The following is a 21,753-nucleotide window of genomic DNA, read 5'->3' as shown; positions in this document are numbered from 1 at the left end:
GACACATATTTCCATTAGATGCATGCGGCATGGGATCACCCACAGCAAAGTGACGGGTCACCCACTGTCATCGTAAGCAGAGGCCATGCGGATGTTGACCAACCCGAGGCAAGTGGAGCTGGCAGGACCAGGATGACGCTGGCCAACTGCACCCAACACCTGGGTGCTGGTCCCCACCAACACATTGCACGTCCGGCCCCCCGGGCAAGGGGTCACCTCACTGGGGACCGACCCGGGGCCTCATCAGGCGGGGATGTCAGGATGCAAACACGGACACAAGAGAAATGGCAGTCCGGGGTATATTTAACAATATATATTTATATATATTTTCTAGATCAGTACATTCAGTTTTTAACTTGTTTTTTTCTTCACAAACAGAAGAACTCTTACAATAGTAGACTTTCTAAAATAAATACTATTAAAATAGAGCTTCAAAATAAATATTCTATACAAAGGAAACCTTCTGTGGTAACTTTGGGAGGGGGTGAGAAGGAAGCTACAGTGATGGGGGGCAATGGAGTCAGGGGGTAGAGGGTGGGGACACTGAACAGCTTTTCTGTTGGTCAACACGAAACCGCACCATGGGGCCGGAGGAGAGAAAGCAAGAGAAGACGCGGCACGGGAGCACCCACGGCAGCGCAGACCGGGTCACCCGCTGTCACCGTAAGCAGAGACCACGTGGATGCTGACCAAGCTGGAGGCAAGTGGGCCGGCCGGACCAGGGTGACCCCAGCAACTGCACCCAATGCCGCACGGTGGCTCCATATGACGACGCTTGGTTGCTGCTGGTCCCCAACACTTTCCATGTCCTGCCGGCCGGGCAAGTGCTGACCTATTGGGCTTCCCACGCGATGCACCGCGGGGACCCGGGGGACCCAGAACGAGCTAGGCCAGCAAGAAGAGCTTCCGTCCGTCCTTCAGTCAAGGGCCCCTCCCAACAACGGTGACAGGCCTTGCTTGGGCCCCAGCATCTAGCGGGGAGTGGTTGAAGCTGAACTAGACCCAGTTCTCGGGGTGCGTGCTGCAATGTTGCCCAAACCCACCCTTGGCCTGCGGGTGGCGGGCGCGCGGCAGCCAGAGCTCTGAGGGGTGTCCTGGATCTAGTTCCAGGCAGCACCCCGGAAGTGGGAACCGGCTGGCACTTTTCAAAGGCCTAAAGCAGCCCAGCTGGTGACAGCCTGGTCCCTCCATGGTCAGACTGACCCCAGAGCTCACAAGCGGGCCAGTTTGCTTTTTTTCCTGTGCCAAGACGCTGAGAAAGGCACGCCGAGGGGAGGCCACGGCCGTGAGGGGAAACCGAGGCACCTCCCTCTGCGCCCAGCACACGCCCTTCTTTGGCCGCAGATGGGTCTGTCTAGTGGGTGAAACGCAAACCAAAGAACAAGCCACAATGGGGGAGGCAAAGGGAAAGGAAACCAAACCCCAGAAAAATCCGTGTTTACAATTATGTACACAAAAAGTCAGGGTTTAGGAGGCTGTCAGGAAACGGGAGTCTGTGGCTAGAGGGTCAGTGTGGGGGATGGGAGAGAGGGAGAGAGAGGGGAGAAAGAGAGAGTGTGTGTGTTTGTGTGTGTATACACAGCTTATGTGAGTCGGTTCTCAACAGCAAAGGTGTGTAGAACACCAAGACCATCCAAGGACAACTCACCAGGGGGCAAGTTTCCCATGTAACACGTGACACAGGGACGCTGGGGAAAGTTCTGAGGCCCAGGCCTCAGCCAGGAGTGTCATGCCCTCTTTTGGGGGGCAACCTCTGCACTCCTGCTCAGGAAAAGGCCTCCGGGCCCGGGGGGGACACTCGGATACATTCAACGGGTGTGCGTGCGCGGCCGCCCGCCTGTTCCCCCTCCCTCGGTCTGTTCGAGAGCGCCAGGGCGGCTACACAGGAACCGGCGTTCGCAAATGCAGGTTTCCATACTGCCTTTTACAAGCCAGCGACTGTTATATAAATAAAGCCTAAAATAATAAGACCCTCCCCTCCTGTCCTCCGATCAATAAATACCTATGGTTACAAGTTAACTTATGCTAAATCATAAGATATCACTACTAGTCTTCTAGAAGGAGAAAGAAAAAGTCCAGGAGAAGCCTTGGGGGAGGGGGCACCACTCAGCTCCCAGCTTCCCCGCCTCCTTCTGCCCCGACCCCCGACCCCCCCTCGAATACACCCTGGGCCTTCTGCACCTCCAATTCACCTGGGGGAGCCTTGCCCCCACAGCCCTCTCGCCCAGGCAGCTGCTTCTGGACAGAGAACACAAAATCCCACGCAAAGCCGAGAACACCGCGTCACCGCTGGGAAGGAAAACCAGGACACAACTACAGCGTTCGCATGCAACAAGTACCTACCCATCGGACGCCGCCCTCTCCGAGTCCTTTAGCACCTTGAGAGAAAGAGTTGCTACGTCTTTTGGGGGGAGGTGAGAGGGGGTGCTGCCGGGAGGGGGGGTGTCATGGCCACACACACAGAGGCACTTCTTGGGCTCAACCCCAAGAAGCCCCTGGGGAAAAAAAAATCTCTCCCCCATCCCATATTCTGACTCCCAACCCCCTCCCGCCCACCGCTGGGGGCTTCCTAACACTAAAATAGACTCTTTAGAACGTCTCTCTATGTACATGAAAGATACTGACACGTCACTATACATACAGGGCCTAGGAGGGCAAGCAAGAGTCAGGAGGGACCACCCCAGCTCGGTGCCACCGTCATCCTGCCGTCATCCTGCCAAGGGAAGGTAGGAGCTGTCTCTGCCGTGAAAATCTTATTGGCGGGGAGGGAGATGTGTGTTTCTTGCGGTTTGCACCCCCCTCGCCCCCAGATTTCGAAAAGAAGCCCTTCCTTCCTGGGGGTGGCCCAAAAGGAAGCAAGTGTTTTTTTTTGTTTGTTTTTATTCTTCTTTTTTTTTTTTAAAAAAAAAAAACACCGTTAGCATCTGGTTTTATTATTCTATAAAAACATAATGACTGGATCCAGAGACCACAGCCTCAGACTCATTGGCAAAATGATATTTGGTCTGGCACTGGCTGCCCCGGGCATCTCTCTACCCATGGATGTTTCTGGGAAGGCTCTGGACAGAGCCAACACGGAACGAGGAGAGGGCAGGTGAGTCTGTGACTCAGTGAGAATAAAGGGCCGTGGGGAGTCTCCCCTTCTCCTCGTCCTCCCCCCAAGTTAGCGATGAAGCGGGGAGGGAGAGAGGTGCTGTCCACGGCTGGGTGTGGGCAAGGCGAGATGGGCAGCCGAGTTCCCCTGCCCTCCTGTGTTCTCAAGGGGCTCCTAATTATATACACCAGGGGTGGCCAGGACCCCCCCTCCCCAGTCGGGAACAGAGTGGAGGAGGGAGAAAGAAGGGGGGTATAGAGGCGGATTCTCCAAAGTCCCCGGGGCCAGTCAGTTACCGATTCCTCCCAGGTGGCCAGAGAGAAGGGGAGGAGGGGGAGGGGGAGGAGGGGAGAGGCGGGAAAGCATTCAAGCAGCTCCCCGATATGTGCACATCTGTGTTCTGTCTTCTGAAAAAACAGAAAACTCCACCCCAGCCCCCACGCCCCCCTGTCACTGTCGGACAAAGTTCCAGGGCCCTGGAGGAGGGGGGAAAAAAAAAAAGCAAAAGCAAAACCCACAACCCCGAGTGAGCTGCTGCTTCTTCATCCTTTGGGGACACAGAGTCGGGGCCGGTGGCCGCCGAAGCGGTAGGGGTGGGGGGGGCCACGGGGTCTGTTTCACCCCTCTGTCCTGGCAGTGGGTCTTCTCCGGGCGTCAGAAGGGAAGCAGGCGTCCCCGGGGGAGCGCGAGGGGGCTGGGCTCACCCCAAGCTGTCAGAAAGGCTTGTCGGGTCTGGCGGCCTTGGCGTCGGCGCCCGCCGCCTTGCAGATGACGCTGTTCGTGTGTTTGCAGCGGCAGCCCGGGCGGCGCAGGCGGTCGTAGCTGCGCTGGGCCAGCTTCACGCAGCCCGTGGCGGGCAGGTAGCAGAGCAGACAGGGCAGCACGAGGGAGAGGGCGCCCATGAAGGACCAGCGGGCGCAGCAGTTTGAGTGGGAGCAGGAGCAGGGGTGGTCGGCGCAGGAGCCCTCATCGTCCTCGTTGGTGCAGTGGTAGAAGACGCCCTGCACCAGGCACATGCACGTGCCGTAGTTGACCAGGGTCTGCGCCGAGCACAGGCACTCCTGGTTGCAGACCCAGCAGGAGGGCAACGTCCGCGGAGACGCGCACTCCTTGCACTTACACTTCCCGCAGGCCTCGCACAGCAAGAAGTGCTTGTCCAGCTCGGGGGGCAGGGCGGGGGGCCCCTTGAGGTCCAGCGGCTTGCAGTGCGCCGCCTTGGGCTGGAGGCGCACGGCCCTGGGAGACGCCTGGTCGGCCACGGGGGGCGGCGCCATGTGGTCCAGGAGCCGCTGGTCGGAGGAGGTGCTGCTGCTGCTGCTCACCGAGCTGGGGCGGCCGCTGAAGGAGATCCAGTGGTGCGTCACGTCCTGGTCGCAGCGGGCGGGCGTCGGCGCCAGCTCGGAGGGCCCGCCCCGGGTCCGTTTGGGGCCCGCGGGGGGCGCCAGGCCCGGGTTGTCGATGTAGTCGTTCTCCACGTGGCTGGTCTTCATCTGGTCGATGGGCAGGATGGTGAGGGGGTGCTGGAGCCGGCTGTGGGGCATCCGGCTGTCGAGGAGGGGCTGCACCAGGACGGAAGCGGGCGCCAAGGGCACGTTCTGTGGGATCGGGGGCTCCATGGGGCTGGAGGTCCTGGACGGCACCAAGAGACGCGCTTCTAGGGGCCCTGAGGGGGTGGGGAGAAGGAAGAGAGAATGGAGTCCGGGCATCAGTGCGCACGCCCACGGATACCACCACACCCTCCCTGGGTGCTCGGGAGCCCAGAAGAATTGGGAGCTGGATGAAGCTAGAGCGAAGAAGTATAAGCAGGTAAGGGCGCTGGCCCTGTGTAAGGCCAACCCACGTTCAACCCCCGGACCCCATAGGATCCCCTCCTCTATCCACACCCCCAGCTCTGCCAGGAGCAACTCCTGAGCACAGCCGGGTGGCCTGCATGCAAGGCAAGTGCCAGACAAACTGTACCATCGACCCGGCTTCAAGGGGAAATGGAGTCTTCGCGTGGACTCCCCAGCCTCGATCATGACAAGAGTTAACTGTTAACTGGTAGGGGGAGGGAGTCCAGCAGGGAGGGTGTTTGCCTTGCACAAACCCACTCAGGGTTTGATCCCTGGCATCCCATTCGGTCCCCCGAGCACCGCCAGGAGTAATTCCTGAGTGCAGAACCAGGAGTGACCCCTGAGCATTGCTGGTGTGACCTAAAAGGCCATAAAAATTTTTTTGTTGTTGTTAAATGGTAGGGGTCGGCGAGGTAGTAGAGGGGGTACTTATATACGGCCCACCCCAGTTTGATCCCAGCACTGCACATGGTCCCCTGAGCACCACCCCTGAACGGTCCTATCTGTGGCCATTAATCCTTATGACACGAAAATGAACATGCAAACAGCTGGAGTCACACCCAACTATCAGCGGCACCAAGTCCCTCATCCCTGTCATCCCTGTGTAACGGCTCTTCCTCGAGCGCTCACTCCGCGGCTCTGCACACGTGCTCTGGAATCAATGCACATCTGGATTCTCACCTGTTTGACAGCCCTGTGGCGCCTTAGGTTCTTTACCCTACCCTCTATGTCTTAGTTCAGTAAAATGGGTTCTTAAAGGGATTCAGTGAAGAGAGAGAGAGAGAGACAGACAGAGACAGAGACAGAGAGAGACAGAGACAGAGACAGAGAGAGGAAAAAAAAAAACCCCAAATCATGCCATTTCCAGTATCTAGCATCTTTCCGGGCCTACAAGAAGTCCTCGGTCATTTATCAGCATCCCCGAGAGCTGCCGTGTCAATTTCCTGAGCTCCGTGTGCCAAGCATTGTGCAGAGGCCGAGGATGTGGTGACCACGGCACACAGCCCCTGTGTGTTCTCATGAAGTTTTATCAGCTTGGATAAACAAAAGCCTTTATTTCAGATGGTCACAGGAGAAGGAAGGGCCCTATCTGATGCCCGCACGCCGGGATATTAACTTATTACCACCCCTCCTGCGGGCAGCAGCCTCCGACGGCTTCCCGGGGCGGGGAGGTGCACGTCTGACAGCGTGGATGGGAAATCCTCTCGAGGGACACTCACATCACCCATTTCGAAGTGCTGAGCCGAACATTCAGTCTAAATGCTATTTACTAGAATAGCTAAGCCAAGCCTGGATCCGTTTCCAATTTCACCGAGAGAGTGCAATTTTAAGTTGGAATATGGCCAGAGATTCAACTGCAGTGCCTGATACAGAACCCCAGGAAGTCACTTAAATCAAAGAGCGGAAACGGCTTGGTTCAAATTTAGAAAGTGCACATTGTTTTCTATTAGAAGTGCCATTTCCTCGCCTGCTGACCTTTACATTCGGAATTCGGCTGGAGATCAATTTAAAGAAATAGCAGCAGAAGGCCAAGACCTCTGCCCAGGGACACGATCTGGAATCCAAGAGAAAGATTAGACTTTGGGAAGATTCCATCAGGCCGGAGGGGGGATGGGACGGGGTCTGAGGGGAGGGAGAGAGAACCGGCCTAAAGGGAATCCAAGAGCCCAGGATCGGTGTGTTACGATGGGGCAGGGTTCTGGGTAGAAGCCTTTTGTTTTCAATGCCAGGTGGGGGGTGGTCTCAGCTACACCACAGCCAGGTCTGCGGGTGTAGTGTAGGTCAATGGCTGGGTCCAGCAGACCCAACAGTTATGGGGGACAGGAGGGTACAGGGCACTCAGTGCTGGGGATCAAACTCAAGACTTTGCATACAAGGTGTGCGCCCCTTTCAAGAAGCAGATGCTGGGCGGGAGCATGGTAGGGCATTTGCCTTACATGCGGCTGACCCGGGTTCGATTCCCAGCATCCCATATGACCCCCTGAGCACCGCTAGGGCTAATTTCTGAGTACAGAGCCAGGAGTAATCCCTGTGCACTGCCAGGTGTGACAAAAAAAGCGGGGGAAAATAAAGAAGAAGCAGATGCTTTAATTGGGAGAAAAGTTAGATTCTTTTCCATTTTTAAGTTCCAGGGCCACACTCGGTGGTGCTCAGGGAACCATGTGGGATATCGGGGATCAAACCCGAGGCAACCCTGTGCCAAGGTAAGCGTCCAACCTTCTGTCCTAACCACTCTGGCCCCAATTCAGATTCTCGCGGAAGAAACTGTCCCCACAATCACTCTAGACTCGGGTTCCGGTCACTCCATCCCAACAGTACAAGCAGAGGACAAAAACACCCCACTCCTGGTGACTCATCCATACTTTTGTGACTCATCTGTGCTTCTGAATCTATAGAATGGAGTGAAGGGACAAAAGGTGCATTCAGGGGGAGGTAGAAGTCCCCTTCTTGGAAACAAGTTTGACCCGGGATTGTTTCGAATTACCGGGGGAGGGCTTCTGAGATGCTTCCCCAGTAACTTTTCTCATTTGTATGAAATGATGAGCAGGCTCTGGGCCCACAAAAGGTAAGAAAGATAGCCGAGCATGTTCTCCTCTGGCTACCATCTATCTAGAATTTAAAATGCAAGAACACAGGTTGTCTTGGGGCTGGAGTGCTAGTACAGCTGGCGGGGCCTTGCACTCGGCAGATCTGGGTTCGATCCCTGGACCACCAGCAGTGATTGATTCCTAAGTACAGAGCCAGGAGTAGCCTCTGAGCATCTGGCCAGGTGTGGCCCAGAAACAAAAAAGGAAAGGAAAGGAAGGAAAGGGGGGTGGGGAGGAAAGGAAGGGAGGAAAAAAGGAGAAGAAAAGAAGAAAAAGAAGGGCGGGAGAAAGGGAGAGGGAGGGATTTTTATCTCTGAGGTTTGATGCTTAGTCAAATTCATTTTCTGGGGCGCTTTATTTTCCCCACCTTGGAAAAAGCCCAGCAGAAGTACTCACCTCCCACCCCCACATTCCCTCCGGAAGAAATGAGAGAGAGTATCACTTTAAAACGGAAGGCTTGTGCCGAAGCAATAGTATAGTGGGTAGGACATTTGCCTGGTTTGTGGTCGACCTGGGTTCAATCCCCGGCATCCCGTATGGTCCCCTCAGGCACCACCAGGGGTAATTCCTGAGTGCAGAGCCATGAGTGACCACTGAGCATTGCCAGGTGTGATTCAAAAAGCTAAATAGGGGCTGGAGCAATAGCACAGTGGGGAGGGCGTTTGCCTTGCACGCGGCTGACCCGGGGTTCGAATCCCAGCATCCCATATGGTCCCCTGAGCACCGCCAGGAGTAATTCCTGAGTGCAGAGCCAGGAGTAACCCCTGTGCATCGCCGGGTGTGACCCAAAAAGGGAAAAAAAAAAAAAAAGCTAAATATATTAAAAAGAGAGACTGGGGGCACTTGTTGGCATGCAGTTGATCCCAGATCCCATTAGATCCCGAGCACCAGAACAGGAGCCTTCCTGCTGGCAGACAGCTGGCCTTAAGTGCCCGGCAGGTGTGCATCCCACCCCCACTCCCAAGTCGACTCTGCCAAGGCAGCCTCCTGTAGGATACTCCGGCGGGGGCTAGGATGGGGGGTAGGGGGGGATGTCCGATGCGTTCTACAAAGAGGAATTTCCCCCCAAGGCTCAGGCTGGCCGGAGGCCACGGGAAACCTCGGGAAATGCCACCTTAGCCTGCCTACTTATTCTCTGCTGGAGGTGTTCTTAAGTCTCGCTTCCAGAATAAATGGGTTTGGGGTCAACAGATGAGGGTCAGGAGCGCCAGGACCCCAGCCCTTGGGACTTTGTGCAGAGGAAAAGGTACGAAGGAGGAGTAAGAATGGAAAACGCTGACAGATGCACAGCGTAAGACTCTCCGGCGCCAGCCAAGGTGTTCCAGCCAGAAAGAACCTCCGGCAGACAAAGACAAACCGATTCTCTTTTCTCCAAAGCCTGGGTCACGAACACTCTTGGATCTTGCCAGTAAAACGTTGGTGGCAGTTTGACGGTTGTCTTACCTCCCCCCGCGGCCGGACTTGGCTGTGGCCCTCAGGGCCAGGATCAGGACTTGGCACATGAGGGGAAAAGTTAGGGAATCCCCTCCCCCTGCAGCCCTCTCCTTCCTGCCCCTCGTCTGTTCCGGGGCGTCTCAGAAGAGCCGCATTTTCTGTGGATGAAGCAAAACGATGGCAATGCTCCGGGGTTTAAATCGGCCCTGGAATCAGGAGGCAGATTGACCAGAGTGGGGAGGGGGGGGACATGGAAAAAAATCTCCCCCGAAAGCCAGGGTGGGAGCTGGTCCTGCAGGCAGCAGGGATGCTGGCATAGGCGGACACCCATCACCCTCCGAGGCAGCTGTCAACATCTGAGATGGCCAGCAAATGGGGGCCGGGCATGGGAGCTTGGCCCACGGTGACTCAGCTCTCCTGGGCCGGGATCATCCAAGATGGTCCCAGCAGACGTTTTAGATGCAGCTGCCCCGTCAGAACGCTGCAGAGCGAGCTTCCCTCCCCACCAGCTCGGCCAATCCCAGCGCTGGCTTCAGCCCCAGCCTCAGTAAGGGCCCCTGGCAGCCCCTCCTTAGGGGGGGAGTGCAGGGGGAGAGGGAGAGGAGGACCAGGCTTCTCCACAGGGGGGATCCTCTAAGAGGCCAAGTTGACAAAGGAAAACTATTTCCTGAGCAGCCCATTTGATAAGCCCTCAGCACAGCTAAATGAAGTCTCCCAAATAGCCACCCGGCCTCAGTAGGGTCTGGAGATCAATTCTGACCCCCGGGATGCTAGCCCTCCAGTCTCAGCAGCTCGGGGGAACTAAGGCTGTGTAACAGGCGCTCTCCGCTTCCTCTGCAAGGAAGGAAGGAAGAGATTTACACCACACCCCTCGCCCCACTGAGGCTGGGGGGGGGGGGGGCCGGGGGGGGGAAGGGATGGCCAATTTGACTAATTTGGTAGAGACTGCAGGCAGTGTAAGGTGGCCGGAACGCCATCAAGGCAGAAGAGCCCCTCCATGAAGCGTCAAGGGGCAGACTCAAAGGAAACTTCTTACACCCATCCACTCTCAATAATGAATATGACGGATGCAGCCACTACTTAGGAATTTTTTCCTTTTTGTGTGTGTCAATGCAGGCGCTAAGCCCGCGCCCCTCCCCCCCCCCACCCGCCCCGAGGTTTTTCTCATTTAGCCCTTACCCATTTTGCAGGAGAAGAAATGGTTCGGAGGCCACACCTGGCAATGCTCAGGGGTTGCTCAGGAATCACTCCTGGGGACCATATGGGACACCCGGGATCCATCCCGGGTCAACTGCCTTCTCGGCCCCAAGAAGAAATGGAAGCACATTCAGAGCAGGGATGTGATCGGGCAGGACCAGAACACAGAAGGAGAGACTGCGACCCAAACGGAAGGTACCCGGCACCTATCATTTCTCATCTACGTAGCTGATGCCAACGCTCCCCGACCCCCGTCTGGCGCAACCCTAGAGAAACGCTTCAGACCTTCCCAGGGTGATGAAGTACACCTGAAGAGGGCAATGCCCAGGGCTACATGAAGGCTAGGGTTTTTTTTTTTTAAAGGCTGAGAACCCAATCGCCCTTCCCTTCCCATTTTGTTTCCTTGGTCGTCCATCTGTCATCTCGCCCACCCAGATGCTTTATTCCTGTTTTGTTTCCTTAAGGCCAGTGGCACCCCTATGTAGAATCTCACAACAGACTCTAAGTGGGGGGAAACTCGGGTGGGAGGGCATCCCCTTCCTTCTGGCTGGGGTTTTCCTGGCCAGGGTGAGGAGGCTACAGGTCCCCCTCTGACCCTGGAACCCCAGAGAATCCTAGGCTGGTGCACACGCTTTGTGGGGCCCCCAGGCCAGAGAGGCGCATGTTGGATTCTGCCTCGGTGCCTTTGGAGAGGAATCAGCGCTCGGCACAGGTAAGGCGCGAAGCGTAAGGAGGCCTGTGACCTGTCCCGGCACACAGACCCCCGCCCCCTTCCTCTTGACTCCCCCTAGGGAGAAGCAGTTGGGAAATATCAGAAAAATCTGGCAATCGGACTTAGAATAAAAAAAAAAAAACACGCCAGGTCAGCTAATGATAAACTGGGCAGAGGCGCACAGGATGAATGGGCAGTTTCTGCGTGGGCCCCATTCAGTCTCAGCAGGTTCTTTTCGGGAAGGTTGTTTAACCCTTTAACAACCCAGGAAAGAAAAGCTCTCCAGTCCGCCCACCACCAGGGACGGCTTCTTTGTGACAAGATCTCAGTTTAGTTAATTAAGCACCAACCTAATAATGACTTATTGCTTCAGAAAGACTTTGTGGGGCAGGGGGAGCAAGGGACTTTGTCCTCTCTACATCCTGCAGAGAAAGATAATCCCTGCTAAGAAGGACAGGGGAAGGAAAGCCCCAGGAGCAGCCCGAGGTCTGTCAAGCACACTCCCTCCCAGGGCGGGCCGGGATCACCTCTGGCCATCAGCTCTTAGCATCACAAAAGGAAGCAGCACAGCACCAGAGGGTCCTTCCTCCTTGAGCAGGAGCTCGGGGGACACCGGTGCTGCCTTGGGCTACTCAAACCACCTTCCAATCAGGGCTTCACTACAGTCCCCCTCTAATTGTCCTCGCTCTTGAGGTGCCCTAAAAGGAGGAGTGGGGGGGCTGGAGCGATAGTACAGCGGGTAGGGTGTTTGCCTCGCACATGGGCGGCCTGGGTTCAATTCCCAGCATCCCCTATGGTCCCCCCCAAGCACCGCCAGGAGTGATTCCTGAGTGCATGAGCCAGGAGTAACCCCTGGTGCAATGCCGGGTGTGACCAAAAAGCAAAAAGGAGGAGTGGGAAGGTCACAGGGGAAGGCTGCCAGCCCTGGCACTGGCTCACGAGCTGTTTGTTGGGGAGTGGGGGGCAGATCCCCCAGGGAGAGTCTCCTCTACCTGGCACCAAGTTTTCTCCATCTCCCTGTTCTCCCCCGCTGAAAAATGAAACTATCTCTGCAGATCTTAACTCGCGCCCCCCCCCACTGGAAGTAACTCTCCCTCCCCCCCCTAACCAGAACCAGAAGACTCTGAGACAGGGAAGCACCCTCCCACCACCACCGTTGCCGCCGGGGGCCACCTGCCCTGGAGGGCCCCTTCCCTCCTCCCTGGGATCCAGCACATCTGTGCTCCCTCCCTGGTGCCCTTGCTTCCTCCAGCGACTGTCCTTGGAAAGAACAATTGCCTTCGCAGCTGAGCCTGGAGCTTCTTAAGCCCAGCCACATGTCCCGGATACAGCCCCAGCCCTGTCAGCTGTCCGGATTGGCAGGGTGGCCTCAGACCCCAGAGATCCAAGAAGAATACTCCAACCCTCCCTTATATCACAAAACACCCCACATCCATTGTGCAGGAAAAGGGTTCCTCACGGCCAGGACCCCACCCCCACTGGGCACCTAAGATCTAGACGCGGAGCTGAGCCCCAGAGTTACTGGAGGAATTCCGCCCTCTGCTTCTGAAGATGGGAAGGCTAACGCAGAAGCGGAAGCTCTGCGAGGTCACTCCTCGGCCCTGCCTGGGCTCCTAGCTCGGTCTGAAAAAGTCCATTAATTCATAGTATTTCATCATCTTCATCACCTTCTACCTCTAGCTGTTCTTTCTGGAAATGTGAAAAACATATTCCGAGTCAAGTTCATGTCTATGGGGGTGTCCAGCTTGGCCCTAAAGTGAAGCTGCTTTCCTTTTGCCATTTCTCTTCCTTCTAGTCAGGTCCGTACCCCAAATCCACAATGTCCAGCCACATCCCTAGGTGGGAGAGTCGAGTAAGAACCTGCGGCTTCTCCTCCTGAGGAAGGCCCACCAGAGTGGAGGGGACTGGAGTAAAGAGAAAGGCTTGGGCAGTGGAGGGGGCAAAACGGGTGTGGGGGGGGGAGCGGGTGCGGCCTGGAAGCACACACACACATACTCCCACCTTCACAATTTTAGCAGCAGGACTTGGAAGCCAAGTCCCGCAGATTGATCCCCAAGTAGTAACACTCCCCGCCCAGCCATACGAAAAGAAGTATGGCTTCCTTTTTAAATCACTCTTTGTAATTTTGCGTGAGAGGCTGCCTTCATCTGTCATTCCAGGCAGCCAATCACAGGGGCAGAGGGAGCAGCAGGTGAGGCTAGCAGGAGGTGAGTGCAGTATAAACGGGACAGGGCGCGAGGACTCCAGACACTCCCGCCTGGCCACCTCTTCTGGGAGGAGGGAAGCAAAACAGACATGAGAGTCCCCAGACCCTGCCATTCACTCCCGCCACCAAGCCCAACCCAAGCTTCAGCGAGCACTGCCATCGCAGAGGGTGACCTGGAAAAGGTCGTGGGAGTGAGGAGGCCATTTCCACTCCGCAGCAAAAAGCGTGTCGCCCAGAGTTCAAATCTGCAGAGGAAGATAAGGGGTGAGGTCTCGAGCCCCCCCTCACCCGAGCCGGCCAACCCCGCTCCATCGAGGAGATTTCTAAAACCTGCCACTGAAAGGCCCCCTACCCTGGCCCGGACTGGTCAGCACTGGCTTACACACTGCTCAGAGGATTTGCACGGAGACTGCAGATTGCGCGCCCCCCCATCCCCCAAGGGCTGGGCAAGAGAGGAAATTCGATTTCACACTGGACGTGTCTGCGTCTTCTTTCCCACCCTGCTGCAGAGAGGGGGGAGAAGGGGCCCAGCGCACCCCTCCTTCTGCTCCTCCACCCCACACCCACACACCCAATGGGGGGGGGGGGGACAGAACCTCTCGGATGTTTATGTTGCATTCCATGAAGATCCAGAGAAATCAAAATACTGTGAAATTCCCGCTGCAATATTGGGGAAGGCCTGGGGCCAGGCTTGGCTTATTAAGAGACTGATATTTGCAGGATTCCGAACCTTCAGTACCTTCCGGCTCCAGCCTGGAAGGCCAGAGGCAGACCCCAGAAACCATGGCCAGTTCATCTGAAAGCCATGCACTTGCTCCTCCCGGCCCCCTCCAAGCTGGAGAGAACCACCCCACTGATTTGGGGTCAGGAAAGACGGATTTCCAACTGGTCTGGGGACCCCCCCCACAACCACCCCACTAAACCTATCCATTTGTGCACCAAGCATGCTGGAGGGCTCTGCCGAGCTTCCAGACGCCAGGAGGGAAGGCTCCTGCCCTCACCCAGGCCTGGCAAATATGGACGCCCATCCAGCAGCTGGTGAATGAGACAGGGAGGAGCTCGCCCCTCTGCCCACCACTGGGTCCCTCCGGCCCAGCTGCTTCCTCACCGCTGCTCAGCGGGTCAAGCCTCTCCACCATTTTCCGCTGCCCTTGCCTCCTCTCTCCTCCGCTCACAACCCCCAGCCCCCAATCAAAGAGAATTGAGAAACCGTCTTCTTGCACAAGAGCAGCTACTGTCTAAAATGCTTTTTGATCGTCTGCATGGAGGGGGAACTGGGCACAGCCCTGGCCCCAGTGATGGAGCCAAGCTCCAGCTGCCCAGGCCGGCGGAACCCGCCCTCACCCTCACTGCTTCCCCCCCCTCCCAACCCCTCCGCCCCGGTCTTGGCGATTCTGAAATTTTCAGAACATACCGTCCTTATCCTCCTCTTCTCTCTGTAACGTTAAGCCTGGTACCACCAAGGAGGGAAAGCGGGAGCCTTATCTCTCCTACGCATTCAACCTCTTCCTCCGGCTCCCACACGCCCGGCGTTATGTAAACGCACCTTCAGCCCCCACCAACGCCCCAGCCCAGTCCGTGGGCCACGGGGCCTGGCACAGCTCGATGTCCAGGGATATAGAGGCACAAGGAGGCCCAGGAGCCTTGGGCCCTGCAGAGGCCGGGGAAGGAAGAGGCCACTGCAAGGCACTTGCCCAGCATAAAATGCAGCAGCAAGAGCAAAGGTCAGACGGCGAGGAACCGCCTCGCCAAAGAGCGCAGAAATGCCCAGTCTCGGGCCGGCCCCGCGCTGACCACCGAGGGGGGAGGCAGAAGGGAGAAAAAAACCCAGTCCGTCACGGCTCCGAAAAGGGAACGTAGAGCTACGTCGAGCATAGGCCGCTGCGGCGGGTTGGGGGAGATCCCTAAGCCCGGGGTGGGCTAACCGCCCTGGACGAGGGTGCCCGGGGACCCAGGAGGTAACGCCTGACCTAACCCGGAGTTGCCCGTGCCAGCGCCCGAAGCTGGTGGTGGCTGGGGAAAAAAAAAAAAAAGGAAAGAGCGCAAGACCCAAGCAAACTCTTGGGACACGCACGGGGCTTCCCGAGTTGCAGAGAGCTGGGTAGTCCAGTTTGGCAGTGCCCAGGGTTCGGAACGCCGGTGCCAGGCAAGTGAACAGCCCAGGCGCCGGGCCGGCCGGGCCGAGCGCGTCTGGGAGCGGCGGCGCGGGGAAGAAGAAACCGAGGCGCGCCTAGAAATAGCGCACCACTCGCCCCTGCCCGAGAGGGAGTCGCGGCGCGGCTCCGAGGGGGCCAGTGTGGGATCCCGAAACCGGCCAGGGACTTACTCGGACGAGCCGCAGAGTCAGAAGCATTGCTCCCCGTCTCGGTAAATCTCCGACCTCGAGCAGGGCAGCCGCAGCTGTCCCGGCCGCCGCCGGCCGGAGAAACCGGCACGGCTCCCTGCGCTCCGCAGCGCCAGCTCCGCGCTGTCAGCTTCTCGCAGCCTCCGCGGCGATGTTGCAACCCACTGCCTGGGAAAATGGCTTTTTTATGAATGGGAGGGAATGGCGCGCCAGTGCGCACGCGCGCCGTCCGCAATTCTATGAATGGGTGGGCACAAGAGACCCCGCACGCGCATGCGCCGCGCTCCTTTTTTTATGAATGGGGGGCCGGAAAAGAACTTAACCCGTGATTGCTGGGGCTGGCTCTAGTTGCTCCTGGGGCCGTCGTTCTTTTACAAAGAGGGGTGGAGGTTGTTGTTGCCTTTTTTTTCTTTTCTTTTTTTTTTTTTTTAATGAATGGAGGGCGGCGGAGACTGCTGCAGCTGGCTCAGCTGCGCGGGCTGTACCCCCTCCCAGCCTGCGAGAGGAGGTAAAGGCCACCTTCACGCCACTGCGGGCCTGGGCAGGAACCGTCAGTGTCGTGGTGGGGAGGGAGTGAGGGGGGGCTCTTCTGCCGCGGGGAGGGGGAGACACACCTAGATCTAGGGAAAGGCAGTGGGGGCGGGGTGGGGCGGAAGAACCCTACTGGGTGCCTTCTCGTCTCTGGAGTGGGGCGTCGGGGGTGGGGGGGAGGGATCCAGAAGCTGCATTTACTAAACCCATCCCCCAAATTAAGAAAATAGCAAATATTCACATTCATTAAAAAAAAAAGGTGGAGTGGGGGGTTGCTGCGTGAATACTGTTCTTTTGCTGACGCTGAGTCGCCCGAGCTAGAGCCGACCACCCCGCCCCTCCCCCCACCCCATTCTTGGGTGTGGACCGCAGCGGGGCCGAGGCCTCTTCCGGCTCCAGTGTCCCCCCCCCCCGCCCCCGGGGCGATGCTGGCCACTACACCAGGCGAAACCTGGCTCTCGGCCTCCCCGCGCGCCCCTTCCCCCCGCCCAGTGTAAAGTCCGCAGTGCCCCAGCGCCCGTCCGCCCTTCGCTGCCCTGGCCAGCTGCCCCCCTCTCCTCGGGGACGCCGGGCTAAGGAGCCTCTGCCCGCCCAAGGGCACTGCCCTCCACGGCCGCCAGCCCCCTGCCTTCCCTTCACCACCCCCCCACTGACTCCCCTTAGGGGAAGCCGGAGCGAGCGAGGGACTCGGCCAGGTGGATGGGTGGAGCCCGCGGCGCAGAGGATGCAGCCGGGGTGGCCGCGGGGTTCAATAACAACTGGGCTCGGGAGCCGCAGAGGAAACGGGAACCGCCGGGGAGCTTGTCTTTGCAGTTAGTGGGGTGGGGGAGCGCTTCGGGCTAGGCTGGAGGAAAGAAAAGCCCCCGCCATTAGGCCTTACTCCCGGGAAGGCGGGGAGGCCCGCAGGGGCCCGGCTCCGCCCAGCAGCCCCAGCGGCTGCGGCCTCGGGGCGGCCAGGCAGGGCCGGGCCGGGGCCTGGACCTCTTGAAGGTTAGACTTGCTCTTGGGTTCTGCCCTCCTCCCGGCCGGGAAGCTTTCCCCCCCCCCTTCCTCCTTCACTTCGGGACCGCTCCGGGCTGTCGTCCGAGGAGTCCCGACCCGAGGGCTGGCCTGGTGCAGGGAGGCCAGGACGCTGCAGGCGGGCGCGGCGCGTTTCCCACAGCCAGATTAGCGACCAAGGTCACCAAGCCCTAGTCGGAAATGCCTCCTAGCCACGCTGACCTACCTCAGCTGGGACGCCCTGTCCTCAGCTCCTCCTGACCCAGCAGGCCTGCGTCCTTAAGCTTTCCTTTCAAGCCCAGAGAAAGATTATGAATTTTTAAAAAATATATATTTTGTATTGAGGTACTGTACTTTGCAAAGTTATTCAGAGCACCCAACTTTACAGCAACCAGTCACGACCAAATTCCATGTGTGCAATTTTCCGACATCAATCCCATCACCAGTATCAAGGGACCACGCCTGCCTGGGCTCCACATCCTTACAGGAGGCCAGGACAGGAACCCGGTCAGCTGCATGCAAAGCAAACGCTGTAACTGCTGCACTAGCACTGGCTCTGAGAAAGATAAAGACAACAAAGTATTTTACAGTTACTCAAGACCACCCTTTATCATTTTCCACATGTGTCAGGTTGAAACAGGCCAAGGGTGAAGGGAAGCTAGTGAGTGGTAGAGCTGATGGTATTCCAGCTCTTTGCAACAGTCATTTCCTCCTGTGCTATACCATCCCTTCCTGGCACCACTTTCACCCCTGCAATACCCCCCTCCCCAGTTTTTTTCTTGCAGTGGTTTGAGAACATTAAACGAGAAAAGTTGGAGTGAGGCTTTCCCAGCTCAGGCTTGGTTCTGCTCAATAAGAAGGATGGCAATCGCTTATCAAACAAAGAGAAGGATGGAGATAATGACTGTTTTCAGCACCCCCAGGGCTGTGAGGGGCGGGGGGGGGGGCTTGGGAGGGGGTGCAGTGGAAGGTGGAGACAGCTGCCCCTCTCCTGCTTCCTTTATTGGAGCCAAGAGACAGGTTTTCATTCCAGGTCTTTTAAAGAAAATTTTCTTGAAGGAAGAGTTGAGGTGACCTCAGTCCTGGGCGGGGTTGTGGAAACTCTTGCCCCCCCACCCCCATCTCCCACCCCCAGAACTGCACTGGCCAAGAGTGAGCCAGTGCCCAGTTTAGAAAGCTCAACAGATTGAATTGCAGGGCTGGCACACGGGGACCTGGGTTCCATCCTAGGCAGTGCCTGATCTGCTACATCACCACCAGGAATTAGCCTCCAGCACTGCCGGATATCACCGGAAGACAAGCAAATAATAAAAGGAGTGTCTTGGGGCAACTTTTATGAGAAACTTATCCGTTCATCCATCATTCCACCTGTCCGTTCTACCCACCCATCCATCCATCTGTCCATCCATCCATTCGCCCATCCTTCCGTCCATCCACTCACCTACCTGTCCATAATGGGCAGGCTTACCCTGACTCTTCTTGAGGGGAGGTTGGGCCGCAGATGCCTTAACCTCTCTGGTTTATCTTTCAGGCTGGAAGTAGCTTGCTGCTGTAGTGGGGTACGCTGTTGGGGGGAGCCCTGAAGATTGCAAAGGACTGAGCCCCGGGGAGGGGGAGAGTGAGCAATGGAAACCGTGGGAGTTGGGAAGGGCCTGACATAAAGGTGCCCACTGGAGGCTTTTGTGGCCAGGTGGCAGGGTTGAAGTTGGCCAGGAAAGAGGCAGACACCCTTAGCAAAGGCTTTCTGGAAATTTCTCCAGTGTCTGGGGGGAGGAGACAGAGGCACCACCTGGAGGAATGTAAAACATTTGTTCCTAGACAGTTTGAAGATCTCGCATCCATGTTTTCTCACCCCCCCTCCGCCCCCTGCATTTTTGAGCCACACCCAGAGGTGCTGAGGGGATACCTTCCTTTCGGTACTGGGGGATCAGGTGGTGCTGGGACGGAATCTGGGCCTCCTGCAGTGCGTGTGCTCCTGCCTGTAAGTCAGCTGGAGCCCACATTTGTCTTCCAGGAATGGACCCCAGTAGGTCTGTGCTGGGTTTCAAAACCAAGTTTTTCATCTTCAGCTGTTGGTTTCAAAGCTGCTCAGTCTTCCCAGGTCTCACCTTGCTGTGAGAATCAAACGCCAATGGCCTTCCGTGCTTTCCAGCAAGGTCCTGCAGCCCTTCAGCCTAGCCTCGGTATGAAGGTCCTAACCCCTATTGGCTGGCAGCGAGGGGACACAAGTGGCTTCAGTTTGAGGTTTTCCCTGTTGTCAGACTGGCCGCACCAGGCCCCAGGAGCTGAGTTTGTGGGAGTACTGAGAGAACAGGACTCTGATTCAAGGACAGACCTATACACCTCTCTTGGCAAGCCTGCCTTCCTTCCTTCCTTCCTTCCTTCCTTCCTTCCTTCCTTCCTTCCTTCCTTCCTTCCTTCCTTCCTTCCTTCCTTCCTTCCTTCCTTCCTTCCTTCCTCTTTCCTCTCTCTCTGCTTCCTTCCTTCCTTCCTTCCTTCCTTCCTTCCTTCCTTCCTTCCTTCCTTCCTTCCTTCCTTCCTCTATTTCTGCTTTCCTTCCTTCCTTCCTTCCTTCCTTCCTTCCTTCCTTCCTTCCTTCCTTCCTTCCTTCCTTCCTTCCTTCCTTCCTTCCTTCCTTCCTTCCTTCCTTCCTTCCTTTCCACCAGATAAGCCAGAGATTTGTTTAAATGAGTCTGTGTTCTTCCTATGTGTTAGGCACAGCGACATGTGTGGGAGTTACAGTGATAAGAGAGATAGACACTGTTTTTGCCCTTGTATTTCAGGACAAAGGACGTGTCCAGAGTGACACCGCCCTGTGGTTGGAGGTGCGAGTGGGGTGAGTGTGCTCTCCCTCACAGCTGTCGTCAGCAGCCTCGTTCATGTCTCTGTTCCGCTGGCATTCATCCGCTGTACATCAGGTACTAAACACTGGGCACCAAGACCCCAACCTCAGCAGCTTTCTTGTGCCACCTGCATAGACCTTCTGTAACTTGTACTGCTAATACATCCAGCCAGAGAGTTAAGATATCAAACGGGCTGGAGTGATAGCACAACGGGTAGGGCGTTTGCCTTGCACGCGGCCGACTCGGGTTCAATTCCCAGCATCCCATATGGTCCCCTGAGCACTGCCAAGGGTAACTCCTGAGTGCAGAGCCAGGAATAACCCCTGTGCATCACCAGGTGTGACCCAAAAAGCAAAAAAAAAAAAAAAAAAACCAATGGCCAGAAGGACAAATTAAATTCCGTTAACGTCAGAGGTACATTAGAAAGTGCAGAGAGCGAAGGGATGGGGCGGGGCATTGAACACATTCTGGGGGCCTTGGAGCCGGTTAACCTTGGAGCTCAGATATGGAGAGCGCAGACGCAGCACCTGCTAAATCTCTGGGTGTCCTCCACGCCTCCCCAATGCCACCACCATGCAGTCAGCGTGATACCACTATCTGCTAACGCTGGCATCCGTTTGCATCTCTGTTGGCCTTGGTTGAAATGGCTGGCACTGGGTCCAAGTCCCCAGGAGCAGGGAGGAACTGTGGGGAATGCAAAGGAAGATAACCAGGGGCCATCACGCGTTGGGGGAGTGGTGGATGCCTCAGAAGTCAGAATTTGATCTTGACTTTCGTGCCAAGGCTGTGTATGCAGCTGGTGGAGCCTTGAAGGCTGAAGAACTCGAAGGACAGATGCACGGACACTGAACACCAGCAGCTGAGGTTCAGGCCAATCCTTAACAAGTGCCGTTAGCTTTGGAGAAGCTGTTCAGCCTTGTGGCCCGTTTGCTCCTCCGCAATATGGAAATGGAGAGTAGCGCTGCGCAGGGCTGGCTGGGAGGGCTGCCCCTTTCCAAAGCACCCAGAGCAGTCCTGATGTGCGGTGGAGGCTGGATGCATGTCACGATGGTGACTCAGCAGCATAGCCAGCCATCTCCACTCAGGGAACGGGCAAGAAATCTAAGCGGAGCCCACTTATCTGGGAGCATCAGAATCTCAGAGAAGAGGAAAACAATCTGAAAGGCAAAGTGTAGCTTAACACACCACTAGGAGTGCAGAGCCAGGAGTAACCTCTGAACATCACCAGGTATGACCCAAAGAGAGAGACAGACAGACAGACAGACAGACAGACAGACAGCACTTAGCAGGCTGGAATGCATGCTTTGCCTGTAGAAAGTCTGGGTTCCATCCTTGGCACCCCATGGTCCCCTGAGTACCATCAGGAGCACAGAGCCAGGAGTAGGCCCTGAGCCCCACTGGGTGTGGCTCCCAAACCAAATCAAACGTTCTTCATTATTAGTTACAATGTGAATACCGAGAAATTCTTGACTTGTGTGTGCAATTTTATTAGTTTTTGGGCCACATCCAGCTGGTCACAGGGTTTACTCCTGGCTCTATGCTCAGAGATTTCCTCTGGTGGGACTTGGGGGACCCTCTGGGGGCTGGGAATTGAACCTGGGTTAGTTGGGGTGAGGCAAGCGCTCTTCCCACACGACTCACTCTTTGGACCTATTCGTATAATTTTGAAGGACAAAAGTCGTGGCAATTTAAGCAGTGTGACGGGTTCACCCAAGAGTTGGTTGGCATTTTTCTCTCCTCCTCCCCTTTGTTGTCGCTGTGATGTCAGGCTACCACACCTGACTGTGTGCCCTCATGGCACTGGGGATTATCGCGGCACTGTTAATGATGTGGGGCTCAGCTCTCAGCCTCACACAGGCAGACCTTTATTTGGGATGGGGGGTGGGGGGAGGTGCCATTCCCAGCAGTGCTCAGAGTTCCAGGGCAATCCCTCGTGGTGCTTAGGGATAGGGGGAGTGCCAGACACAGACCCA

The 21,753-nt window shown here is 56.7% G+C and overlaps 1 protein-coding gene and 1 long non-coding RNA gene across 2 annotated transcripts in view; one reads left to right on the top strand and one right to left on the bottom strand.

The window, feature by feature from the left end:
• Positions 1-281: 281 nt before the first annotated feature.
• SPRY4 (sprouty RTK signaling antagonist 4) lies at positions 282-15,619 on the bottom strand. Its single transcript, XM_055143934.1, has 2 exons — positions 15,390-15,619; positions 282-4,757 (listed from the first exon to the last, which is right to left on the bottom strand). Exon 2 carries the CDS (start codon positions 4,708-4,710, stop codon positions 3,808-3,810), a length of 903 nt encoding a protein of 300 aa, XP_054999909.1. The 5' UTR covers positions 4,711-4,757; positions 15,390-15,619; the 3' UTR covers positions 282-3,807.
• Positions 15,620-15,808: 189 nt separating this feature from the next.
• Positions 15,809-21,753, top strand: part of LOC129406095 (uncharacterized) — a 236,044-nt gene continuing 230,099 nt past the window's right edge. Inside the window, exons 1-2 of the long non-coding RNA XR_008630795.1 lie at positions 15,809-15,915; positions 19,721-19,855. This is a non-coding gene — a long non-coding RNA (uncharacterized LOC129406095). The remainder of the gene's footprint in view (positions 15,916-19,720; positions 19,856-21,753) is intronic.

Source organism: Sorex araneus, chromosome 6 (genome assembly GCF_027595985.1).
Source record: "Sorex araneus isolate mSorAra2 chromosome 6, mSorAra2.pri, whole genome shotgun sequence".
In the NCBI taxonomy this organism is placed as follows: Eukaryota; Metazoa; Chordata; class Mammalia; order Eulipotyphla; family Soricidae; genus Sorex; species Sorex araneus.
This window is presented reverse-complemented; position numbering and strand designations above follow the sequence as displayed.

Bases quoted from the DNA above. Each gene is read 5' to 3' on its own strand.
- SPRY4 (XM_055143934.1), bottom strand. From the start codon at position 4,710: ATGGAGCCCCCGATCCCACAGAACGTGCCCTTGGCGCCCGCTTCCGTC.